The 19,844-nt window shown below is 46.1% G+C and overlaps 1 protein-coding gene across 4 annotated transcripts in view; it reads right to left on the bottom strand.

The window, feature by feature from the left end:
• SLC7A6 (solute carrier family 7 member 6) overlaps positions 1–19,844 on the bottom strand; it is a 44,259-nt gene that overhangs the window by 10,853 nt on the left and 13,562 nt on the right. For all 4 annotated transcript variants that reach the window (XM_053605125.1, XM_053605151.1, XM_053605134.1 and 1 more), the window contains exons 4-8: positions 18,379–18,937; positions 4,421–4,546; positions 1,217–1,361; positions 451–574; positions 130–233 (exon numbers count right to left, since the gene is read on the bottom strand). In XM_053605125.1, the coding sequence (XP_053461100.1) occupies positions 130–233; positions 451–574; positions 1,217–1,361; positions 4,421–4,546; positions 18,379–18,901 (1,022 nt within the window). In that variant the 5' untranslated portion in view covers positions 18,902–18,937. The remainder of the gene's footprint in view (positions 1–129; positions 234–450; positions 575–1,216; positions 1,362–4,420; positions 4,547–18,378; positions 18,938–19,844) is intronic.

Below are 19,844 nucleotides of genomic sequence, written 5' to 3'. Positions count from 1 at the left end.
CACACACATACAAACACACACACGCCCTGTACGCCCATGAAAGGAAGAAAGGGGAAAGGAGCTCTTATACCTAGAATCCCAGAGAATTCAGTATCACAGTCCATCATCAGTGATGTAGAGGTACAATACCTTGATGAAGCAAAGATAGATGCATTGAGGCCCCCAAAGCAGGACAGGGCAACGGCAATGGGAATGGTCCAGCTGAACATGCCAAATGTCTGGTCAGCAAATGTCTAGGGATACAGCACAGAAGGGAAACTCAACACAGGACAGTGTTTCCTCCTGCATCTATGATCTCAGGAAAAATGCAGTCACTGCTGAGAAGCCCACCCTCTGGTCTGGACATATAACCTCATACTGCAGAGCTGCAGGGGCTACAGAAAAACTGGGCCCTTCATGGGGGCTGACTATCATGAGATGACAACCAAATAGGGATCCCAAAAGACTCACCACAGCCACAGCATCACTGTTAAGGACATCTGAAATGCTCAGCACTGTGTAATAGGCCACATTGGTCAGGATGTAGATGAGTGTCACAACTGGCATAGAAATCCCAATGGCCAAAGGCAAATTTCTGTCAAGACAAGTGATATAGGACAACCTGGAATCAACCTCTCCTTGGGATAAAAGTTCATCAAGTCTCATGGGAACTTTCCTAACATTTAACAGTTCACTGGCCTCTAGATCTTTGAGGCAGACTCATCTTTCCCTGTGGCTTAGGGTGGGCGTGTATGCAATGCCCTGGGCTATTGAGAGAGAGAGAAAAACACCTTTCTCTGTGAAGACAGGTCATGATCAGTATTTGATCTTCTCACAGTAGGGTCAATGGGCCCACAGGGTTTCATAATCCTCCTCCACCTATGACCTCAGGACAAATGCAAGGAATAGTGTCCCCTGGGGGACTAGAGGCCAGGCTAGAGACCCAGCCGGTCAGAATAAATTCTGACTCTGCAAGCTGCAGCCTCAGCACCAGGGTGCAAGGTCCTAACACGTTAGCCCCAGCTGGGTCTGCTGTTCCCCACCTCCCCTCTAGGAAGAATCCTAAGGACCCTACTTTCATTCACTCCATCCTCCCCCTCAGCCCCTCTTAGCTGGAGAAGGGGGACTTGGGAGAAGAAAGTATGACAGGCAGAGGAAGAAGGAAGAGGGTGAGCATGCCCACTATCAGCAGGAGTTCCAGCCAGGCTGGGGAGTAAGAATGTGATCCCACCTTTACCTTTCTGGGTTTTTGATTTCTTCTGTTACAAAATTAAGGGTGTCCCAACCTGAGTAAGAGAAGAGGGCAGAGTAGAGGGAAAGAGAGAGGTTTCCCACATTCCAGGAGGAACCCTCAAAGGCGTTCTGAAAGTGCTCAGAGTGTCCTGTGGAGGCAAAGGCAAGTGGGGGGTTCAGGGAGAAGTAACAGGTCAAAGGAGAAGTGGGGAGGAGGGATGAAAGGTATAAGGAGAAGAGGAAGAATGGGGAGGGAGAGTAAGAAAGAGAAGGAAGATGGAAAAAAGGAGAAAGAGGGAGGAAGACAGGGAGGGACAAGAGAAGAAAGAAAAAAACAAGAGGGCAAGGGGAAGAAAAAAAAACATAATTTAATACCGAAGGATCAACAACCACCAGCTCCTTAAACTTTACCATCCCACCTACTTCTTCTAGAAAGTTCCTATTCTTTTAATAAAACTGGAAAATCTCAGAAAAACAAAGGCATTCCTGCTTGCCCTCTGAAGTGACAACACTTTTTCCAAACCCTTAAGGAATTTCCATTTCCTGCAAGTGATCTCACAGCCGGCCATAGCTCTTCTTCCTATTTTATAAAGAACCCCATTGCACATAAAGCAGTCCTTTTTCATTGATAAGTAGAACTTTCTGTGGAACCATATCTCTTTCATTGATAATTAGAACTTTCTGTGCCCAGTCCACTGAATACAATGTGGTCAAATGGATTTATCAGTCTCATGGAGGGTACATTTCTGCTCTACCTGCAGTGGCCGGGGTTTCATAGGCAGGAAATCTCTATAGGAGATCTGGGGTTTTCTTAGCTTTCACTGTGCTTGGGCTAGGCCTAGGCCATCTCTCCCTTCAGGGAGCCAGCCCACGCACAGGCACCTGTTGTACTCCTTCGAGGTCTCTGGGGACTACAGATCTAAAAGCCCAGGGGTAGCATTTAGCTATCCAGAACAGAGCTCTTCTGGACACACTGGGGTTTTTAACAAGACCCAGACTTCTAAGGAAGCCTATTAACACACCCTAGAGCAGCGATTCTCAACCTGTGGATCGTGACCCCTTTTATCCATTTGTAGCGACGCGGCAATTAGGAAGGTTGAGACCCACTGCCCTAAAGAAAGCCTAGACCCAGCTCTTCTTGTGGCAAAAAGGGCTGGGTGTACAGCAAGAGAAGGGAAAATAAGAGACCCCATCCTCCAGGGGTGTTTGTCATCACACACAGCAGTGCTTCCCTAAGCACAAATCTTGCAGGGAAGATGCTCAACAACCCGATTTGACCCCAATATGCTTCTGAGCCTCCAGAAACACCCAGGTGGCTAGCTGCACTGACTCAGTATAAGCGCACAAAGGTGCTGGATCAGCTGTCTAAGAATCATTGAGGGCATTACTTAAAAGCACAAGTTTTAAGGCACCAAACCAACCAGAATGTGATCCAATAGGTCTGAGATGAGGACCTCAGCTCTCCTGGTGACTACAAACACAGGCACATTTGGGGATTGATGGCCTAGGGAACTAGGTTGTGAAATGATTGATATATCCTTAGTTGAAGATACCTCAGGGCTAGACATGGTGGCTCATGCTTTTAATCCCAGCACTCTGGGAGACCAAGGTGGGTGGGATTGCCTGAGCTCAGGAGTTCGAGACCAGCCTAAGCAGGAGCGAGACCTTGTCTCTCTCCACCAGCTGGGCACAGTGCCTCACGCCTGTAATCCTAGCCCTTGGGAGACCAAGGCGGATGGATTGCCTGAGCTCATGAGTTCAAAACCAGCCTGAGCCAGAGTGAGACCTCTCTCTAAAAAAATAGCCAGGATGGGCGGCGCCTGTGGCTCAAGGAGTAGGGCGCGGGTCCCATATGCCGGAGGTGGTGGGTTCAAACCCAGCCCCAGCCAAAAAACCAAAAAAAAAAAAAAAAAAAAATAGCCAGGATGGGCAGCACCTGTGGCTCAGTGGGTGGGGTGCCGGCCCCATATACCGAGGGTGGCAGGTTCAAACCCGGCCCCGGCCAAACTGCAACAAAAAAACAGCTGGGCATTGTGGCAAGTGCCTGTAGTCCCAGCTACTGGGGAGGCTGAGGCAAGAGAATTGCCTTAGCCCTGGAGTTGGAGGTTGCTGTGAGCTGAGACGCCATGGCACTCTACCGAGGGCGATAAGGTCAGACTCTGTCTCTACAAAAAAAAAAAAAAATAGCCAGGAGTTGTGGCAAGTGTCTGTAGTCCAGCTACTTGGGAGGCTGAGGTAAGAGAATCACTTGAGCCCAAAAGTTTGAGGTTGCTGTGAGCTGTGATGCCACAGCACTCTACCAAGGGTGACATAGTGAGACTCTGTCTCAAAAAAAAAATAAATAGGGCGGCGCCTGTGGCTCAGCGGGTAGGGCGCCGGTCCCATATGCCGGAGGTGGTGGGTTCAAACCCAGCCCCCGGCCAAAAAAAAATAAAAAAATAAAATAAATAAATAAATAAAACTAGCCCATTGTTATGGTGGGCCCCTGTAGTCCTAGCTACTCAGGAGGCTGAGACAAGAGGATCACTTGAACCCATGAGTTTGAGGTTGCTATGCACTGTGGTCATACCACTGCCTCCTGAGTAAAACTCTGAAAAAAAAGACACCTCAGGACACTTGTAAGGATTCAAGACATCTTGGTAGCCCTGTTACCCTCACTGCTAGTTGGCTCTGATCCAGGAATGAAACACTTTCTAAAGCCAACATGCAGGAAAGACAGCACCAATTTCACAATATTTTAATATTTGCTGAGAGCTGACTTTGGGAGGGAATACTGAACACAAATCCAGATGAAAAGTAAAGGCTACAAAATAACCATTGATTTCCATTCCCACTCAAGGAGAGCCCAGTCTTCCTACTGGCTGCCTGGTAGTCACAGAACATAAACAGGAACCACTCTATCCCGGTAGATTACTTTTTTGACCTAATTATGAGCTCCTAGCCTTTTGGCTGGCTTCCTGTAATGCTCCCAGCCTCCAGGAAAGCAGCCCTGAGGGAAGAGGTGACTAATGTCCACCTGGCCAAGCCAGCCTGGCCCAAAAAGCCCAGGAAGAACTTTATTCTCATCTCTTGCACTCACTGTCACATGCTAGTATATATACAGAAAAAGCTGATTAGTCAAGCTAACAGAGTCCCCATGTCCTCCTCAAGGAATCCATAGGAACTCCTGGAGACATCCACCCTCCTTCCCGCCTTGGGCCCCTCTTACCCTGGCACAGTTTAACAAGGCCCATGACAATGATGGCAATGAGCGCCAGAACCTTGGCGTAAGTGAACGTGTCCTGCACACGTGTGCCCCACTTGACATAGGCACAGTTCACAAATGTCAGCAGACCTAGGAGAAAAACCATAAAATCACTGGCAAGCTTGAACTGAGAGAACACAGAGGGCCAAGCCCTAGAGAGCATCACTTCTGCCCTTCCTGCCTAAGGCAAAGGGGCCAATGGAGCTATGAGAACCACAAGAAAAAGCACGTGGGGGAACACTCTGCACCTGCTCCAGCTGAGAGCACACATGAATGTCCCACCACAGTTGACTTTCAAAGATACAAAGGCTGCAAAATAACCACCCATTTCTGTTCCCACTCAAAGAGGGCATAGTCTTCCTACTCACTGCCTAGCAGTCACAGACCACAAATAGGAGCCACTCTACCCCACAGATTGCTTTTCTGACCCAGTTATGACCCAAGCTTCAGTGAACACATATCCATACATTCCGAAAGCCCCCAGGCCCAGGAATGGTTGACTTTCCTCGTTCTTCCCCACTTAGACTCCCAAGGTTCCAAACCACAAGAGGCACAAAACCTGTCTGTCCACAGCCACATTACAGTGGGAACAAGAGAGACCCATCAATAAACAAGGTAAATTTGAATGCAGATGACAGGTCATTTAAAAAATTAAGACAATGAAAAAAAAATTAGACAATGTTTTGCATGTAAGTATAAAATTAAAAACTTGTTATATGGCTGACAATTTAACACATCCTCTCAACCAATTCTCACAAGCTCAAAATACTGCAAAACCTCCATGGCTGACCACCTTCCTACATTGATCATTTCCTTAAACTGACCTAATCTTCGTAGACTGAACATACACCACATGTATGTATCAGTACAGTAGGCCCAGTTCCTTATGTTGACCACCTCTGTATGTTGGTTAGCTTATAACAGTCCCTTGGATGGTTAATTTACTATATAGACATTCCTATTCTCATTTCCTCTCAGATGAGGAAACTGAGGCTGAAAAAGGCTAACTACCCACCATTCCCAAGCCCACTCATCACTCCTACCCTCATTCTATTCAAACCTTCCAATTCTCAGTGTGGTCCATGGAGAACTAAGCCCACTTCAGTGTTATCCAGGCTCACATCAGCACTGCTAGCATTAAGCTGCAGCTCTTCACACACCTTAGTTGATGTTTGGGCCATGTATAAAGGGTCCTGCTAAAAAAAAAAAAAATAAAGGGTCCTGCTAAACAAGGATAGCTCTAATCCATAGGGATGACACAAGAAGGAACACAATGATACCTCTAAGTACTGCCTCTACCCTCCAAAAATAGAACTTTTATATGCATCTCAAGGTGATGCCATTGTACTCTAGCTGATGCAACAGAGAGAGACTCTGTCTCAAAAAACAAAAAAAACAAAAAGTCCTCCCCTCCTCTTCCTGCCATAGCCAACAACAACTCCCACTTTCAAAATCTTGCTGAGCCCCAACTTCCTCTGTAAAATCTTCCCCAAATATACCATCCAGCCCCTCTTTGAGCTCTCTTCCCCGAACCCCAGAGCATCTGCACTCTACATCACAGCTTAGTGTCTAATGCTACGGTTATGTGGACATCTGTCTCGAGTAGCTCTCCCCTTTTTGCAAAGGGGAAATATTTGGATTCAGTAAAAAAAAAAAAAAAAAAGAAAGAAAGAAAGAAAAGAGGAGAAATGATGAACCTGGGTAGACTCAAGGTGGTGATGACTTTCACTTAGCTGCCAATTACCTGAGGCAAGGCACGTTGTCAGAACGCTGGATGTTAATAGGAAAGAAGTGCCTAGGCCCAGCATGTGGAAATAAACAGGCAACATAGCCTTGATGGCACTGAACGGTTTTCACTCAGTATGCTGGGGAATTACACAGGTGCTTACTAGTCAATCATGAGGCTGGTGGGAATCTAGAAGAGAGTGGTTAAAATACTATGTGGGGCTAAGCCCATATCAGCTAACATAAGGATTACCTAATCCACAGACTCTGGGGCAATGCATTAACCATATTTTGAGGTACTTGCCCAGTGCCTTCTTGGGAATTGCTTCCTGTTCCCTACTATGGCTGATTGAGCCACGCACTGAACCCAAGCTGAGCCTGTCAGATTGCGTGTCCCAGGAACAAAGAATGGGAAAACCAAGAAACTGAAAATCTAACATTAGCAGGCAAAAAGTCAGAAGCCGGGGCAGCGCCTATGGCTCAGTCGGTAAGGCGCCAGCCCCATATACCGAGGGTGGCGGGTTCAAGCCCGGCCCCGGCCAAAGTGCAACCAAAAAAAAAAAAATAGCCGGGCGTTGTGGCGGGTGCCTGTAGTCCCAGCTACTCGGGAGGCTGAGGCAAGAGAATCGCCTTAAGCCCAGGAGTTGGAGGTTGCTGTGAGCTGTGTGAGGCCACGGCACTCTACTGAGGGCCATAAAGTGAGACTCTGTCTCTACAAAAAAAAAAAAAGTCAGAAGCCGGCTCGGCGCCTGTAGCTCAAGCGGCTAAGGCACCAGCCATATACACCAAAGCTGGCAGGTTCAAATCAAGCCTGGGCCTGCCAAACAACAACAACTACAACCAAAAAACAGCTGCCAGGAAAAAAAAAATAGCCGCCGGGAGGCTAAGGCAAGAGAATTGCTTAAGCCCAGGAGTTGGAGGTTGCTGTGACCTGTGATGCCATAGTACTCTACCCAGGGCAACAGCTTGAGGCTCTGTCTCAAAAAAAAAAAAAAAGAGTCAGAAGGCAAAAGTCGCGTATGGGACCTTAGTAACAGAAACCACAAATGAGCAGAGGAAAGAAGCAGGACCATAAAAAGCAGCGGAAGTGAGAGGAAGGCAACTCTGAGAAAGAGGCTGACAGAAGCTGGTGCTGCGGGTGGGGGCACGCCCTCCCGGCAGGGGATGCAGGCCTGTAGTCCCAGCTACTTGAGGCTAAGGCAGGAGGATGGCTTACGCCCAGGAAAAAGAGACTTTCTGGTAAAATGCTGGCTGTGTTCACCATGCTTATTTTGTAGCCCCAGTATGGGGACAGACAGACAGTCCTCACTGCTGCTCCTTCTCCTTCCCCACATTCTGCCACGAAGTTCTTGCAAGCTTGGTCCTCTCTACACACAAGTAAATATTACACACAGTGGCAATTCAATGACTACTTGCTAAACTCACGAATGAAGGCAGCTCTCCTGGAAGTCCCTACAGAGCCCATTTCAAAGACCAGCAGGAAGGATACAAAACCACCTAGTCAGAGTAGTTGCTTTTAGGAAGACTAAAGACTTTTCCCGTTGTGTACCCTTACATACTTGGACTGATTTACCATGCTTCTTTCTAGATAAAAATAAAAATATAGTAGAACCTCCGTAAGTTGATCACCTAAGGGACTGTGACAACCTGGTCAACATACAGAGGCAGCCAACACAAGGAACGAGGCCTTAGTACATGTGGTGCGTATCCAGTCTATGAAAATTAGGTCAACTTAAGGAGGTGGTCAATGTAGGAAGATGATCAACTATGGAGGTTCTGCTGTAATTCAGAAAGCAAAAACAGGGTCAGGCTGAAACTAGTAAGTGCCTAGTGTACAAATTTTAAGAAGGCACTCACTCTCAGGGGATCACATGCAGAACCTAAGCGTCCTTAAATGCTGGCCCCAGGTGCCTCTCTTGCCTCACTCTACTCTCAGCCTTGCCAGAGAACAGAGAGCTCCCAAAACAGTCTTCCAAGCAGAAGCCAAGTCCCATGATTGTATTCCTGACTCTAATTAAGAAAACAAGGCCAGGTACAGTGGCTCATACCTGTAATCCAGCCCTCCGGGAAGCAGAGGCAGGTGGATTGCCTGAACTCAGGAGTTCAAGACCAGACTGAGCAAGAGTAAGATACCATCTCTGCTAAAAACAGAAAAACTAGCCAGGCATTGTGGCAAGTGCCTGTAGTCCCTGCTACTTAGGAGGCTGAGGCAAGAGGATCGCTTGATCCCAAGAGTTACTTGTGAGCTATGATGCCATAGCACTCTACCCAGAGCAAACCAGTGAAATTCTGCCTCATAAAAAAAAACAGTTTCAGGTGGCACCTGTGGCTCAGTCAGTAGGGCACCAGCCCCATATACCAAGGGTGACGGGTTCGAACCTGGCCCTGGCCAAACTGCAACAACAATAAAAAAATAGCTGGGCATTGTGGCCAGCCCCTATAGTCCCAGCTACTCAGGAGTCTGAGGCAAGAGAATTGCCTAAGCCCAAGAGCTGGAGGTTGCTGTGAGCTGTGACACCACAGCACTCTACTGAGGGTGATAAAGTGAGACTCTGTCTCTAAAAAAAAAAAGTTCCATGTGAGACATCAGGAAGTATCTTTAAAAGGTGGGGTGTGCTTTGGCAGCACCTGTGGCTCACTGAGTAGGGCGCTGGCCCCATATACCGAGGGTGGTGGGTTCAAACCCAGCCCTGGCCAAACTGCAACAAAAAAATAGCTGGCGTTGTGGTGGGTGCCTGTAGTCCCAGCTGCTCGGGAGGCTGAGGCAGGAGAATCGCGTAAGCCCAAGAGCTGGAGGTTGCTGTGAGTCCTGTGACGCCACGGCACTCTACCTGAGGGCGGTACAGTGAGACTCTGTCTCTACAAAAAAAAAAAAAAAGTGGGGTGTGCCCTTCTTTGTCCTTCCTATTAGCCACTATCCAGACCCCACAGTGGAGCTTGAATAGTCAGTGGAGCTTGAATAGTCAGTGGAGCTGAATAGACCATGGGCTAGAAGTCACATGCTGAGGATGGCAGAGCAGTAAAACAGAAGGAATTAACCTGGCTCCCTGAAGAACTGAAGCCGTTCAGCCCACACTGCCTATTTTTAACATGTGAGAAAAATAAACTTTAAGCATGGGGTTATCTGTTGTTTAAAACACAAACTAATACTGAATAATACATGTATGTATGTGTCCTCTGACAGAACCACACCTCTCATACTCTCTTCTAATAAGGAGATGGTCTGGCAACCTCAAGTTGTAGTCCCAGCTGTGCTGATAGTCATGGCTCCCTTTTTGCACAGGCAAGGGGAGGGGAGCAGGGAAGGATCTTCTTTCATAAACACTCTGGGTATTACGAAGGATGTTCCAGGACAGAGGAGCACAAATGTAAACAATAATAACACAAAAAGGAAGAGGAAAAAAAGAATGAGGGGGAACCAACTGCAAGTCTATTAGGAATGCTCTCCAACAGTCACAGTGCAGGGGAGGTGAATCCTTCCAAACAAATGGAGATCCCACAATCAGCAGCTACCACCTGGGATGTGTATAAATATGTAATGTATGAGCCTTTTCAGAAAGCATTCCTTGTTTTCAATTACACAAACACATTTAGTCCTAGTATGAAGACATTTGAATTGTACATAGCGTTACAGTCTCTGCAACTAAGATCAAGACCCAGTCCTCCTTAGGCCTGTGACTCTCACAACATGAAAGCTGTCTGTCCATGGCCAGTAAATGACCAAATAGAGGAAAATATCATTTCTACTGGAACCCTGACAGGCCCTGAGTCTAAGACAAGAAACAATGGAAAGATGTTCAGGGATCGTTATACATTGTTTCTTCACTCTAGTCTCACCCTTGGAAGTCTGTTTCCTCCTCCTCCTTGTCAGCCTCACCAAACTCTCAGGGGGAATGGAGTCCTGGCTGTGAGCAAGCTCTGGGCTTCGATGCCAACTGTGTCAACACTGAACCTCTTTCATGTTGAAATCTTCAAGTCAACTACAAATACTTTCCCTTACTTTTTGTAGGATGTGTGTGATCCTACAAAACAAGTAAGATCCCTAGGTCAAAGCCTACAAAGACAAACAAATGTACTAACAACACTCAAGCCAAAAACATCACCCTTCTGCTGTCAAGTCAAGTATGCTTAAAATACTGGGCACCAGGGGAGGGGGGAGGATTGGTGGAAGGAGGGTAATTGGTGGGACCACACCTACGGTGCATCTTACAAGGGTACCTGTGAAACTTACTAAATGTAGAATATAAATGTCTTTATTTATTTATTTATTTATTTATTTTTTGGTAGAGACAGGGTCTCACTTTATGGCCCTCGGTAGAGTGCTGTGGCATCACACAGCTCACAGCAACCTCCAACTCCTGGGCTTAAAGCGATTCTCTTGCCTCAGCCTCCCGAGTAGCTGGAACTAGGCGCCCGCCACAACGCCCAGCTATTTTTTGGTTGCAGTTCAGCCGGGGCCGGGTTTGAACCCGCCACCCTCAGTATATGGGGCCGGTGCCTTACCGATTGAGCCACAGGCGCCGCCCCAGAATATAAATGTCTTAACACAATAACTAAGAAAATGCCAGGAAGGCTATGTTAACCAATTTGATGAAAATATTTCAAATTGTACATGATGCCCCATGATTGCATTAATGTACACAACTAAGATTTAATTAAAAAAAAAAAAAAGAGTTTGGAAAAAAAAAAATACTGGGCACCAAGATTATGGAGAACACTGCTAGTCACCTAGCCAAAGATGAGACTCTATGTACCTCAATAACCAAAATTTTCCGCCTATGGTTCCATAAGTGAGTAAGAGTTCCTAAGTTTACTGAGTTCAGTCACCAGTCTGAGGCCCCACCCCACCACAGAAGATTCCAAACCTGAGAACACACACAGTGTTCCTTTAGGAAGAGTTTCTCAATCTCAGCATTATTGACATTTTGGGCCAGATTACTCTGTAGGGCTATCCTGTAATTAGTATTATATTCAACATTACCTCTAGCCTCTACCCAATAAAAGCCAGCAGCACCCCCTCCCAAGAGTTGTGACAACCAAAATGTCTCCAGACATTGCCAATGTCTCCTGAGGAACAAATTCCCCTCCAGCTGAGAACAGCTCTAGGAAAATCAATAGCTAAGACCACCTGAAATCCCCAAAAAGCTGCTGGGACACCCTCCCAGTACAAGCTAGGAATGGGGTGTGGTGTAGCCAAAAAGGTGGGATCTGACACAGAAATGCCTTCAGGGGCCAAGAAAGTAATGAGCAAAGGCAAGAAAGCTTGAGTATAAAACAAAAGAAAGTAGAGGACTATAGTGGACTGGAGAGTATACAAAGTTAGACAATTAAGTTCACAAACTCATCCTAGAAAATGTGCCACATTACTTCATTGCTAAATATCACTATGGTCAACTTCAATGTACTCCCTTTGGGAGCACTGCACTGATGCCAGCACCTAATCCACCCTTCGAAGCAATTTTGAAACTCTTTCTCTAGAATTGCCATTAGAGCTGTCATTGTACCAGGGTTTGACAATTAAGTTTGCAAACTCATCCTAGAAAAAGGGATACATACTTCATTGCTGAGTATCACTACAGTAACCAGATGGCTAGGGGGAGTACTTCAAAGATGACCTTAGTGACATTCATCAGTGAAATATGTAGCCCTTTTTCTAGAATGAGTTCGCAACTTTTTTTTGAGAGTCTTACTTTGTCTCCCTCAGTAAAGTGCAGTGGCATCATAGCTCAGCAACCTCAAACTCCTGAGCTCAAGTGATCCTTTTGCTTCAGCCTCCTGAATAGCTGGGACTACAGGCACCCACCACAATCCTCAGCTATTTTAGGGATGGAGTCTCACTCTTTTTCGGAATGGTCTGGAACTCCCGTGCTCACGCAATCCACCCACCTCAACCTCCCAGAGTGCTATAGGCATGAGCCATTGCACCTGGCCAGAGTTCATGAACTTAGTTGTCCAACCCTGGCCTTATAAACTCCATCTGAAGGGAGCAATCTCTACTCAAACCCAGCTGAATGTACTCAGGCAGGTCCAAGGTTACCAAACTTTTGCTTTCTCAAGCAAAAGGATAGGTCCTGATTTTCAAATGTTGGCAACTAATTCAAAATTATTTAGAACACTATAATACAGGCCAAACAGATCTATTTGTGGGCCAAGTCTGGCCCATAGACCACCAGCTTGCAGCTTCCACCCAGTGTTGGTTATATGGAGACTTCCTGGGCCTTCCATTCTACGATGGGACTTTACTTGTCTAGCCTACCACAGCTATAACTTCTTTATGAGACTCCTAACCAACAAAGAGGACCCCTCTCATGTCTCAATTTCAGGACTAACTTAATTCTCCTACCCTGCCAAAACCTTACCCTGCCTGGATTCAGACCTTTATTTTTATTTTCTCTAATTATGACCTAATTGGTCTCCCAATTTATGTCCCTTGAACCAAGCTGTACCCAGTGCCACCCCTACACAAGGAGACTCCCTCTCAGTATATCCCAGCTCTGTCAAAAGCCTGATTCTAGGCAGAGCCCATAGTTCAGTGGTATGAGCTATGAATCAGGGTACCAGCCTCATACACCGAGACTGGCAGGTTTGAACCTAGTCCAGACCAGCTAAAAAACAACAATGACACCAGCAACAAAAAAATAGCCGGGCGTTGTGGCGGACGCAGGTAGTCCCAGCTACTTGGGAAGCTGAGGCAAGAGAATCACTTAAGCCCAAGAGTTTGAGGTTGCTGTGAGCTGTGACATCATCGCACTCTACCGAGGATAAATAGTAAGACTCTGTCTCAAAAGAAAAAAAAGCCTGATTCTAGAACCTAAGTTCCAAGAAGGGAAGTAACCCTAAAGCCTAATTAGACTGGAAAATGATTTTATGAGTTGAACCCACTTCTGACAAGTTCTTGCCCTCAGACCTGGATTCTAGAAAAGCCTAGGCTTCAGGAATTCAGATGCTGAGGAATCCGGGTAAAAGTACAAGTGACCAGGAGATACCATGATTTTGCATTTCTATTAGGTGAGGCCTCTCCTCACTTAACTGATCAAAAGATCAGTTTCTGGTATGGTGACGGGCTTCCTAAACACAAAAAGTGTGGGAAATATCATAAAAGAAAAAAGAAAGATTTAACAAAAATCAAAATCAAAATCTGTATGACTCGGCACCTGTGGCTCAAGCGGCTAAGGCGCCAGCCACATACATCTGAGCTGGAGGGTTCGAATCCAGCCTGGGCCCACCAAACAACAATGATGGCTGCAACCAAAAAATAGCTGGGCATTGTGGCGGGCACCTTTAGTCCCAAATACCTGGGAGGCAGAGGCAGAAGAATCACTTAAGCCCAGGAGTTGGAGGTTGCTGTGAGCCGTGATGCCACAGCACTGTACTTGAGGCTTTGTCTCAAAAAAAAAAAAAAAAAATCTTCTGTATGTCAAATTATATACAACCGTGCCCTTTGACTTGGTTTTTCTTTAAATTCATCCTAAGACAAATAACACATTAGTGCTCAGGGAATCTCAGATGCTCAGATAGGACCACAAACTCACAAAACCTAGAAAGCCACTGAGTAAAATATGAAGAATCTTAAAATACAGGTCTAAAAATGAGTTATATATAAAGATCTCTACAACACCATTATTTATAATAATAATATTACAGAGCATTTACTATATATGCCAGGCAGAAAGAAGCACTATATACATATTGGTTCATTTATTCCTCACAATAATCTTTTCAGATAGTTACTATCAATATTTCAATTTTATTTATTTTTATTTATTTATTTTTTTTGTAGAGACAGAGTCTCACTTTATGGCCCTCGGTAGAGTGCCGTGGCATTACACAGCTCACAGCAACCTCCAACTCCTGGGCTTAAGCAATTCTCTTGCCTCAGCCTCCCGAGTAGCTGGGACTACAGGCGTCCGCCACAACGCCCGGCTATTTTTTGGTTGCAGTTTTGGCCGGGGCCAGGTTTGAACCCGCCACCCTCGGTATATGGGGCCGGCGCCCTACCGACTGAGCCACAGGCGCCGCCCAATATTTCAATTTTAAAAACCAAGGCAGCAGGGCAGTGCCTGTGGCTCAAAGGAATAGGGCGCTGGCCCCATATACCAGAGGTGGCAGGTTCGAACCCAGCCCCAGTCAAAAAAAAAAAAAACAAAAAAACGAAGGCAGCAGTTAATTAACTCTCCAAGGTCAAGAGCTAGTCAAAGGTAAAGCTAGCAATCAAACCCTGACTGGCATGTGGGGCTATGATCCGAACCACCATGCTACATGTGTCCCCAAATCATGTTTTCTAAAAACATTTGCTGTAAGAGATTAAATATTAAATTTTTAGAATAATTGGTGGTGGTGTGTGCCTGTAGTTTCATCTACTCAGCAGCCTGGGCAGGCGATTACTTGAGCCCAAGAGTTTGAAGTTGCAGGGAGCTGTGATGACCCCACTGCACTCTAACCCAGGCAACAGAGCAAGACTTCTTCCAAAGTAGAACAAGAAAAACCCACCAAAAAACCCCCAAAAACTAGAAACAAAAAGCAGTATACAAACTACAAAATATCTCAAGGGTACTTAAATATGGGAACAGGCATGGTGGCTCATGCCCATAATCCCAGCACTTTGGGAGGCCAAGGCAGGAGAAACGCTTGAGGCCAGGAGTTCAAGACCAGTCCGAGCAACATAGCAAGACCCAAAAATGTAAAAATTAGCCTGCCTATAGCTACCCAGGAGACTGAGCAACAAGGATTGCCTAAGCCCAGGAATTTGAGACTATAATGAACTATGATTACACCACTGTACTCCAGCCTGGGCAACAAAGCAAGACATTCTCTCTATGAGAAAATAGGAAAAAAATGATAGGTATGCATACAAACACCAAAAAAATACTGGCGGGGGCGGCATCTGTGGATCAAAGGAGTAGGGCGCCATTCCATATGCGGAAGGTGGTGGGTTCAAACCCAGCCCCAGCCAAAAACTGCAAAAAAAAATACTAGAAGGTATTTCACCCAAATAGTAAATAAAAACAGTTGCCTGGGAAGTAAAATCATAAGCAATTCTAATTGTATTTTACTGCTTTCTTCAAATAGTCTATGAAGTCCAAGTTATTACCGTTTAATAACAAAACACCAAAAAATGTTGCTTTTAGAGAACATTTCAAGAAATGGGGAAAAGTCCATGATATACTAAGTTTAGAAAGCAGAATATGGCTGAGCAAGGTGGCTCACGCCTATAATCCTAGCACTCTGGGAGGCAGAGACAGGCAGATCACCTGAACTCGGGAGTATGAAACCAACCTCAGCATAGTGAGACCCCGTCTCTACTAAAAATAGAAAAAAAGTAGCCCGTTGTTATGGCAGACCCCAGGGCAACTGAGTGAGACTCTGTCTCAAAAAAAAAAAAAAAAAGGGACTATGAAGTTGTTATAAGCAAAGTATAATGCCAATTCTACAAAAGAAAAATAAAGACACTATTCAACTGGGCAGCGCCTGTGGCTCAGCGAGTAGGGCGCCGGCCCCACATGCCGAGGGTGGCGGGTTCAAACCCAGCCCCGGTCAAACTGCAACAACAAAAAAAAAAATAGCCGGGCGTTGTGGCAGGCGCCTGTAGTCCCAGCTACTAGGGAGGCTGAGGCAAGAGAATCACGGAAGCCCAGGAGTTAGAGGTTGCTGTGAGCCGTGTGACGCCACGGCACTCTACCCGAGGGCGGTACAGTGAGACTCTGTCTCTACAAAAAAAAAAAAAAAAAAAAAAAAAAAGACACTATTCAACTATTCAAAGTACTCTTCCGTAATAAAAATGAGCTAGGGACACATCTATAGTCCTAGCTATTCAGGAGGCTGAGGCAGGAGGATCACTTGAGTCCAGGCATTTGAGGTTGCAGTGAGCTAAGATCATACCACTGCACTCTAATCTGGGTAACACAGCAAAACACTGTTTCTTAAAAAATAAAAAATAAAATTTATTTTTTTCTTTTGAGTCAGAGTCTCACTTTGTCACCCTCAGTAGAGTGCCATGAAGTCATAGCTCACGGCAACCTCAAACTCTTGGGCTCAAAAAATTCTCTTGCCTCAGCTTCCAGAGTAGCTGGGACTACAGGCACCTACCACAACACCCGGCTATTTTTAGAGATGGGATCTGGCTCTTGCTCAGGCTGATCTCCAACTCGTGAGCTCAGGCAATCCACCTGCCTTGGCCTCCCAGAGTATTAGGATTACCGTGCTCGCCACTCCTCCTTTTAGAAAAAAAAAATACTCTTGGTGGTAGGTTATGAGTGATCTGAGAGTAATTCAGTTTTCTCTTCAATGTACATGCTTTATAATCAGAAAATTATGCCCCTCCCTTTTTTAGACAGGGCGTCGTGGTCACCCACTCTAGAGTACAGAGGTGTCAACATAGCTCACTGCAACCTCAAGCTCCTACGTTCAAGCAATCCTCCTGCCTCAGCCTCCTAAATAGCTATAAGTACATGTGCCATAACACCCAGCAAATTTTTCTATTTTTTTAGTAGAGATGGAGTTTCACTCTTGCTCTCCTGGCCTTAAGCAATCTCCCTGCTTGGGCCTCCACAAGTGCAAGGATTACAGGCCTTAGCCACCAAGCCTGGCCGAGAAAGTTATCCCCTTCTGTTTTGTTTTGTTTTGCTTTGTGGACTATCCCAAGGGAAAAAGTTATTGGTTTTTTTTTTTTACTTCATTTTTTTTTTTTTTTTTTTGTAGAGACAGAGTCTCACTGTACCGCCCTCGGGTAGAGTGCTGTGGCGTCACACGGCTCACAGCAACCTCTAACTCTTGGGCTTACGCAATTCTCTTGCCTGAGCCTCCCGAGCAGCTGGGACTACAGGCGCCCACCACAACGCCCAGCTATTTTTTTGTTGCAGTTTGGCCGGGGCTGGGTTTGAACCCACCACCCTCGGCACATGGGGCCAGCGCCTTACCGACTCAGCCACAGGCGCCGCCCAAGTTATTGCTTTTTTAAAAGAGCTAAGTCAGGCTAGCATTTTCCTGGCCAAACCCTATCAGACATAAAGCCAGGCACCCATCTTTCCTCCTCCCAGGGCTATGTGTTTCCCCCTCACTGTCCCAAAGAATATAAACAGGTTCCCTTTAAGATTTGCTTTAACAAATTCCTTAAAATCAGGAGGCCTGGGTATCGTACAGTGCTTTATTGCTAACTCCAAGGTACTCTCAATCTATTTCAACACTGTAGATAAACTATATATACTGTCAAAGCTTTTGCAACCAGAGATATGGAAAGAACAAAGTTAATAAAATGCTCTGGCAGCACAGTGCTAAGAAACACAGATTTCTGTGCCATTTCTCAAATCAACACTGGCACTGCTAGGCTGGATAAATTCACAGCAATTTTCTCTCCTTACTACCCTATAAGAGAAAAAGGAGGGCGGCACCTGTGGCTCAGTACGGCGCCGGCCCCATATGCCGGAGGTGGTGGGTTCAAACCCAGCCCTGGCCAAAAACTACAAAAAAAAAAAGAGAAAAAGGAAAATAAAGAGGAACGCACTAAAATCTTTCAGGTTCTATCCTCAGAAACTCAAATGTGAGGTAGGAGCTACCTTCTTCTTACTGGCTGCAGGCAGGCTTGTTTACAAAGTCAGTGTAAAGAAATCTGAAACACCAGTGGGAAAAAGACATTTTGGTGTGGTGCCTGCTGCTTAGAACAGGCCAAAAAGAGTGGCAGTGATAGGAAGGAGGGGGTCCTGAGGGTCTGCATGACGATACAGTAGGACTCCCATACTCTAGAGAAGTCTATTTTCTCACAGATGTCTTTAAACTGGTTTAAGATGAATGCTGAGGGTATAAAGCTTGTTTTTTTTTAAAGCAGCAGAATAAAGGTCTCGATACTGCTTTTTACTGGGCTAAGTTACAACCGGTGATGTTGACTCAAAGCAAAACACCTGACAAGACAAATACAAGACCTGTACCAACTTGTCACATAGACCAGGGAACAGAACTCAGAGGCAGCCAAAAGAGGAATAAGAGGCACTAAAAGCCACAAACAGATTCCAACTTCTCCCACCTCCATCCTTTATGTTTACTTATCACTCAGGATCAAATGACTCTGGTAAAATTACATCCTCAAAAGTTAACATTCCTCTTTCTCCCCCCAAAAACAAAGTATGCTATTCAAATATAAAGTACTATTATTACAGTACCCCACAGCACCCCCCAACATCCTCCCACACTCAGCCCCCACTTACATATACAGGCAGCAGCGAGGAGACGGCAGGCCAGGTAGGGTGGATCGCAGGTGGGGAAGGAGGGCTGGATAATGTAGTTGGCAAAGGTGATGGCAATGATGGCCTGACTGGTAGGCTCAACAATTAGCAGTGAGGCCCAAAGACGGATGAAGGCAATGAAGCCCCCAAAGGCCTCTAGAATATAAGCATAACTGGCTCCAGACTTGGTGATGGTAGTCCCCAGCTCTGCATAGCAAAGGGCACCCACAACAGAGAAGAGCCCACCGATGGTCCACACAACCAGTGACAACCCATAGGAGGCAGTGTATACCAGCACACCCTTGGGTGAGACAAAGATCCCTGAGCCGATCATGTTGCCCACCACCAGGCTAACCCCATTTAGCAGGGAGATCTCCTTCTTTAGTTGCATAGTTTCTCGGGACTTTTGAGGTGATGAGCCCACATCTTCTTCCATCCTAGGTGGGCCGGCCTCAGGAATGAGATGGTAGGTGGGTGTGGAACTCCCAAGCTCCCTGGCTTCCATGGCAAATGCTTCCTGCACACCTGTGTTTTCTGTGGCCTGGCAAAGAACACAAGTATGTCAGTCTAGGGCAGGAGCTGGTGAGGCTCTGGTTTACACCAGGTTTCCCTGCCTACCTCCTATCTAGGAACAACATGTCATGCATACAGCCTGAAATATAATAGGCCTTTCCCAGGTCCCACCATAGGACACAGGAGAACAGATCTTCACTGCTCCTAAGAAAGATACCATGACAGCCTCCAATGAGAGGTACCTGTCTTGGTGCCTGGAGTAGGCTGGCATTAGGTTTCCATAGCCTGATTCTCCCTGAGGTGACTTATGTTCTCTTCTTACCAGCTTAAAACCTATAAACCTGCCTTGCAGAGAAGACCAGAGTACATGTACCAGGTACATAGCCCTCACCAGCCTGAAAGACCTCTATGCATCCATTCTCAGGTAATCCTGCCCACTCCTTCATCCGGAACATAAACAGGGACTTCTGCAGTGTCCAGCCACATGAGAAAACATCTGCAGCTACTTTCAGACAGGTAAAAAACACAAGTAAGGGGTGGCGCCTGTGGCTCAAAGAGATAGGGCGCCGGCCCCATATGCCAGAGGTGGTGGGTTCAAGCCCAGCCCTGGCCAAAAACTGCAAAAAAAAAAAAAAAAAACACACACAAATAGGTTGTGGGAAGGGCTAGAAAGATGCTAAGAGAAGATCATGTCACTATTACAGAGACTACACCAAGGAAAGGTCCCTCATGAATATCACACCTGAGTATCACCGTATCTACAACACTCACCTTGGTCCTCACAATGCTGCTTGTCCAGTCAAGACCTTTCTTTCCCCCAAAGTACCCAGAAGAAAGGGATTACATATTAAGACAAGAAGGAGAAAGGACATCCAGGGGACACTCTAACCTGTGGCTAATTTGCCATCATCTGTCAAAGGAAAACAAGCAACTTT

Source organism: Nycticebus coucang, chromosome 2, assembly GCF_027406575.1.
Source record: "Nycticebus coucang isolate mNycCou1 chromosome 2, mNycCou1.pri, whole genome shotgun sequence".
NCBI lineage: Eukaryota > Metazoa > Chordata > Mammalia > Primates > Lorisidae > Nycticebus > Nycticebus coucang.
Note: the sequence above shows the minus strand (reverse complement) of the source record. Positions and strands in the feature narration are given on the sequence as shown.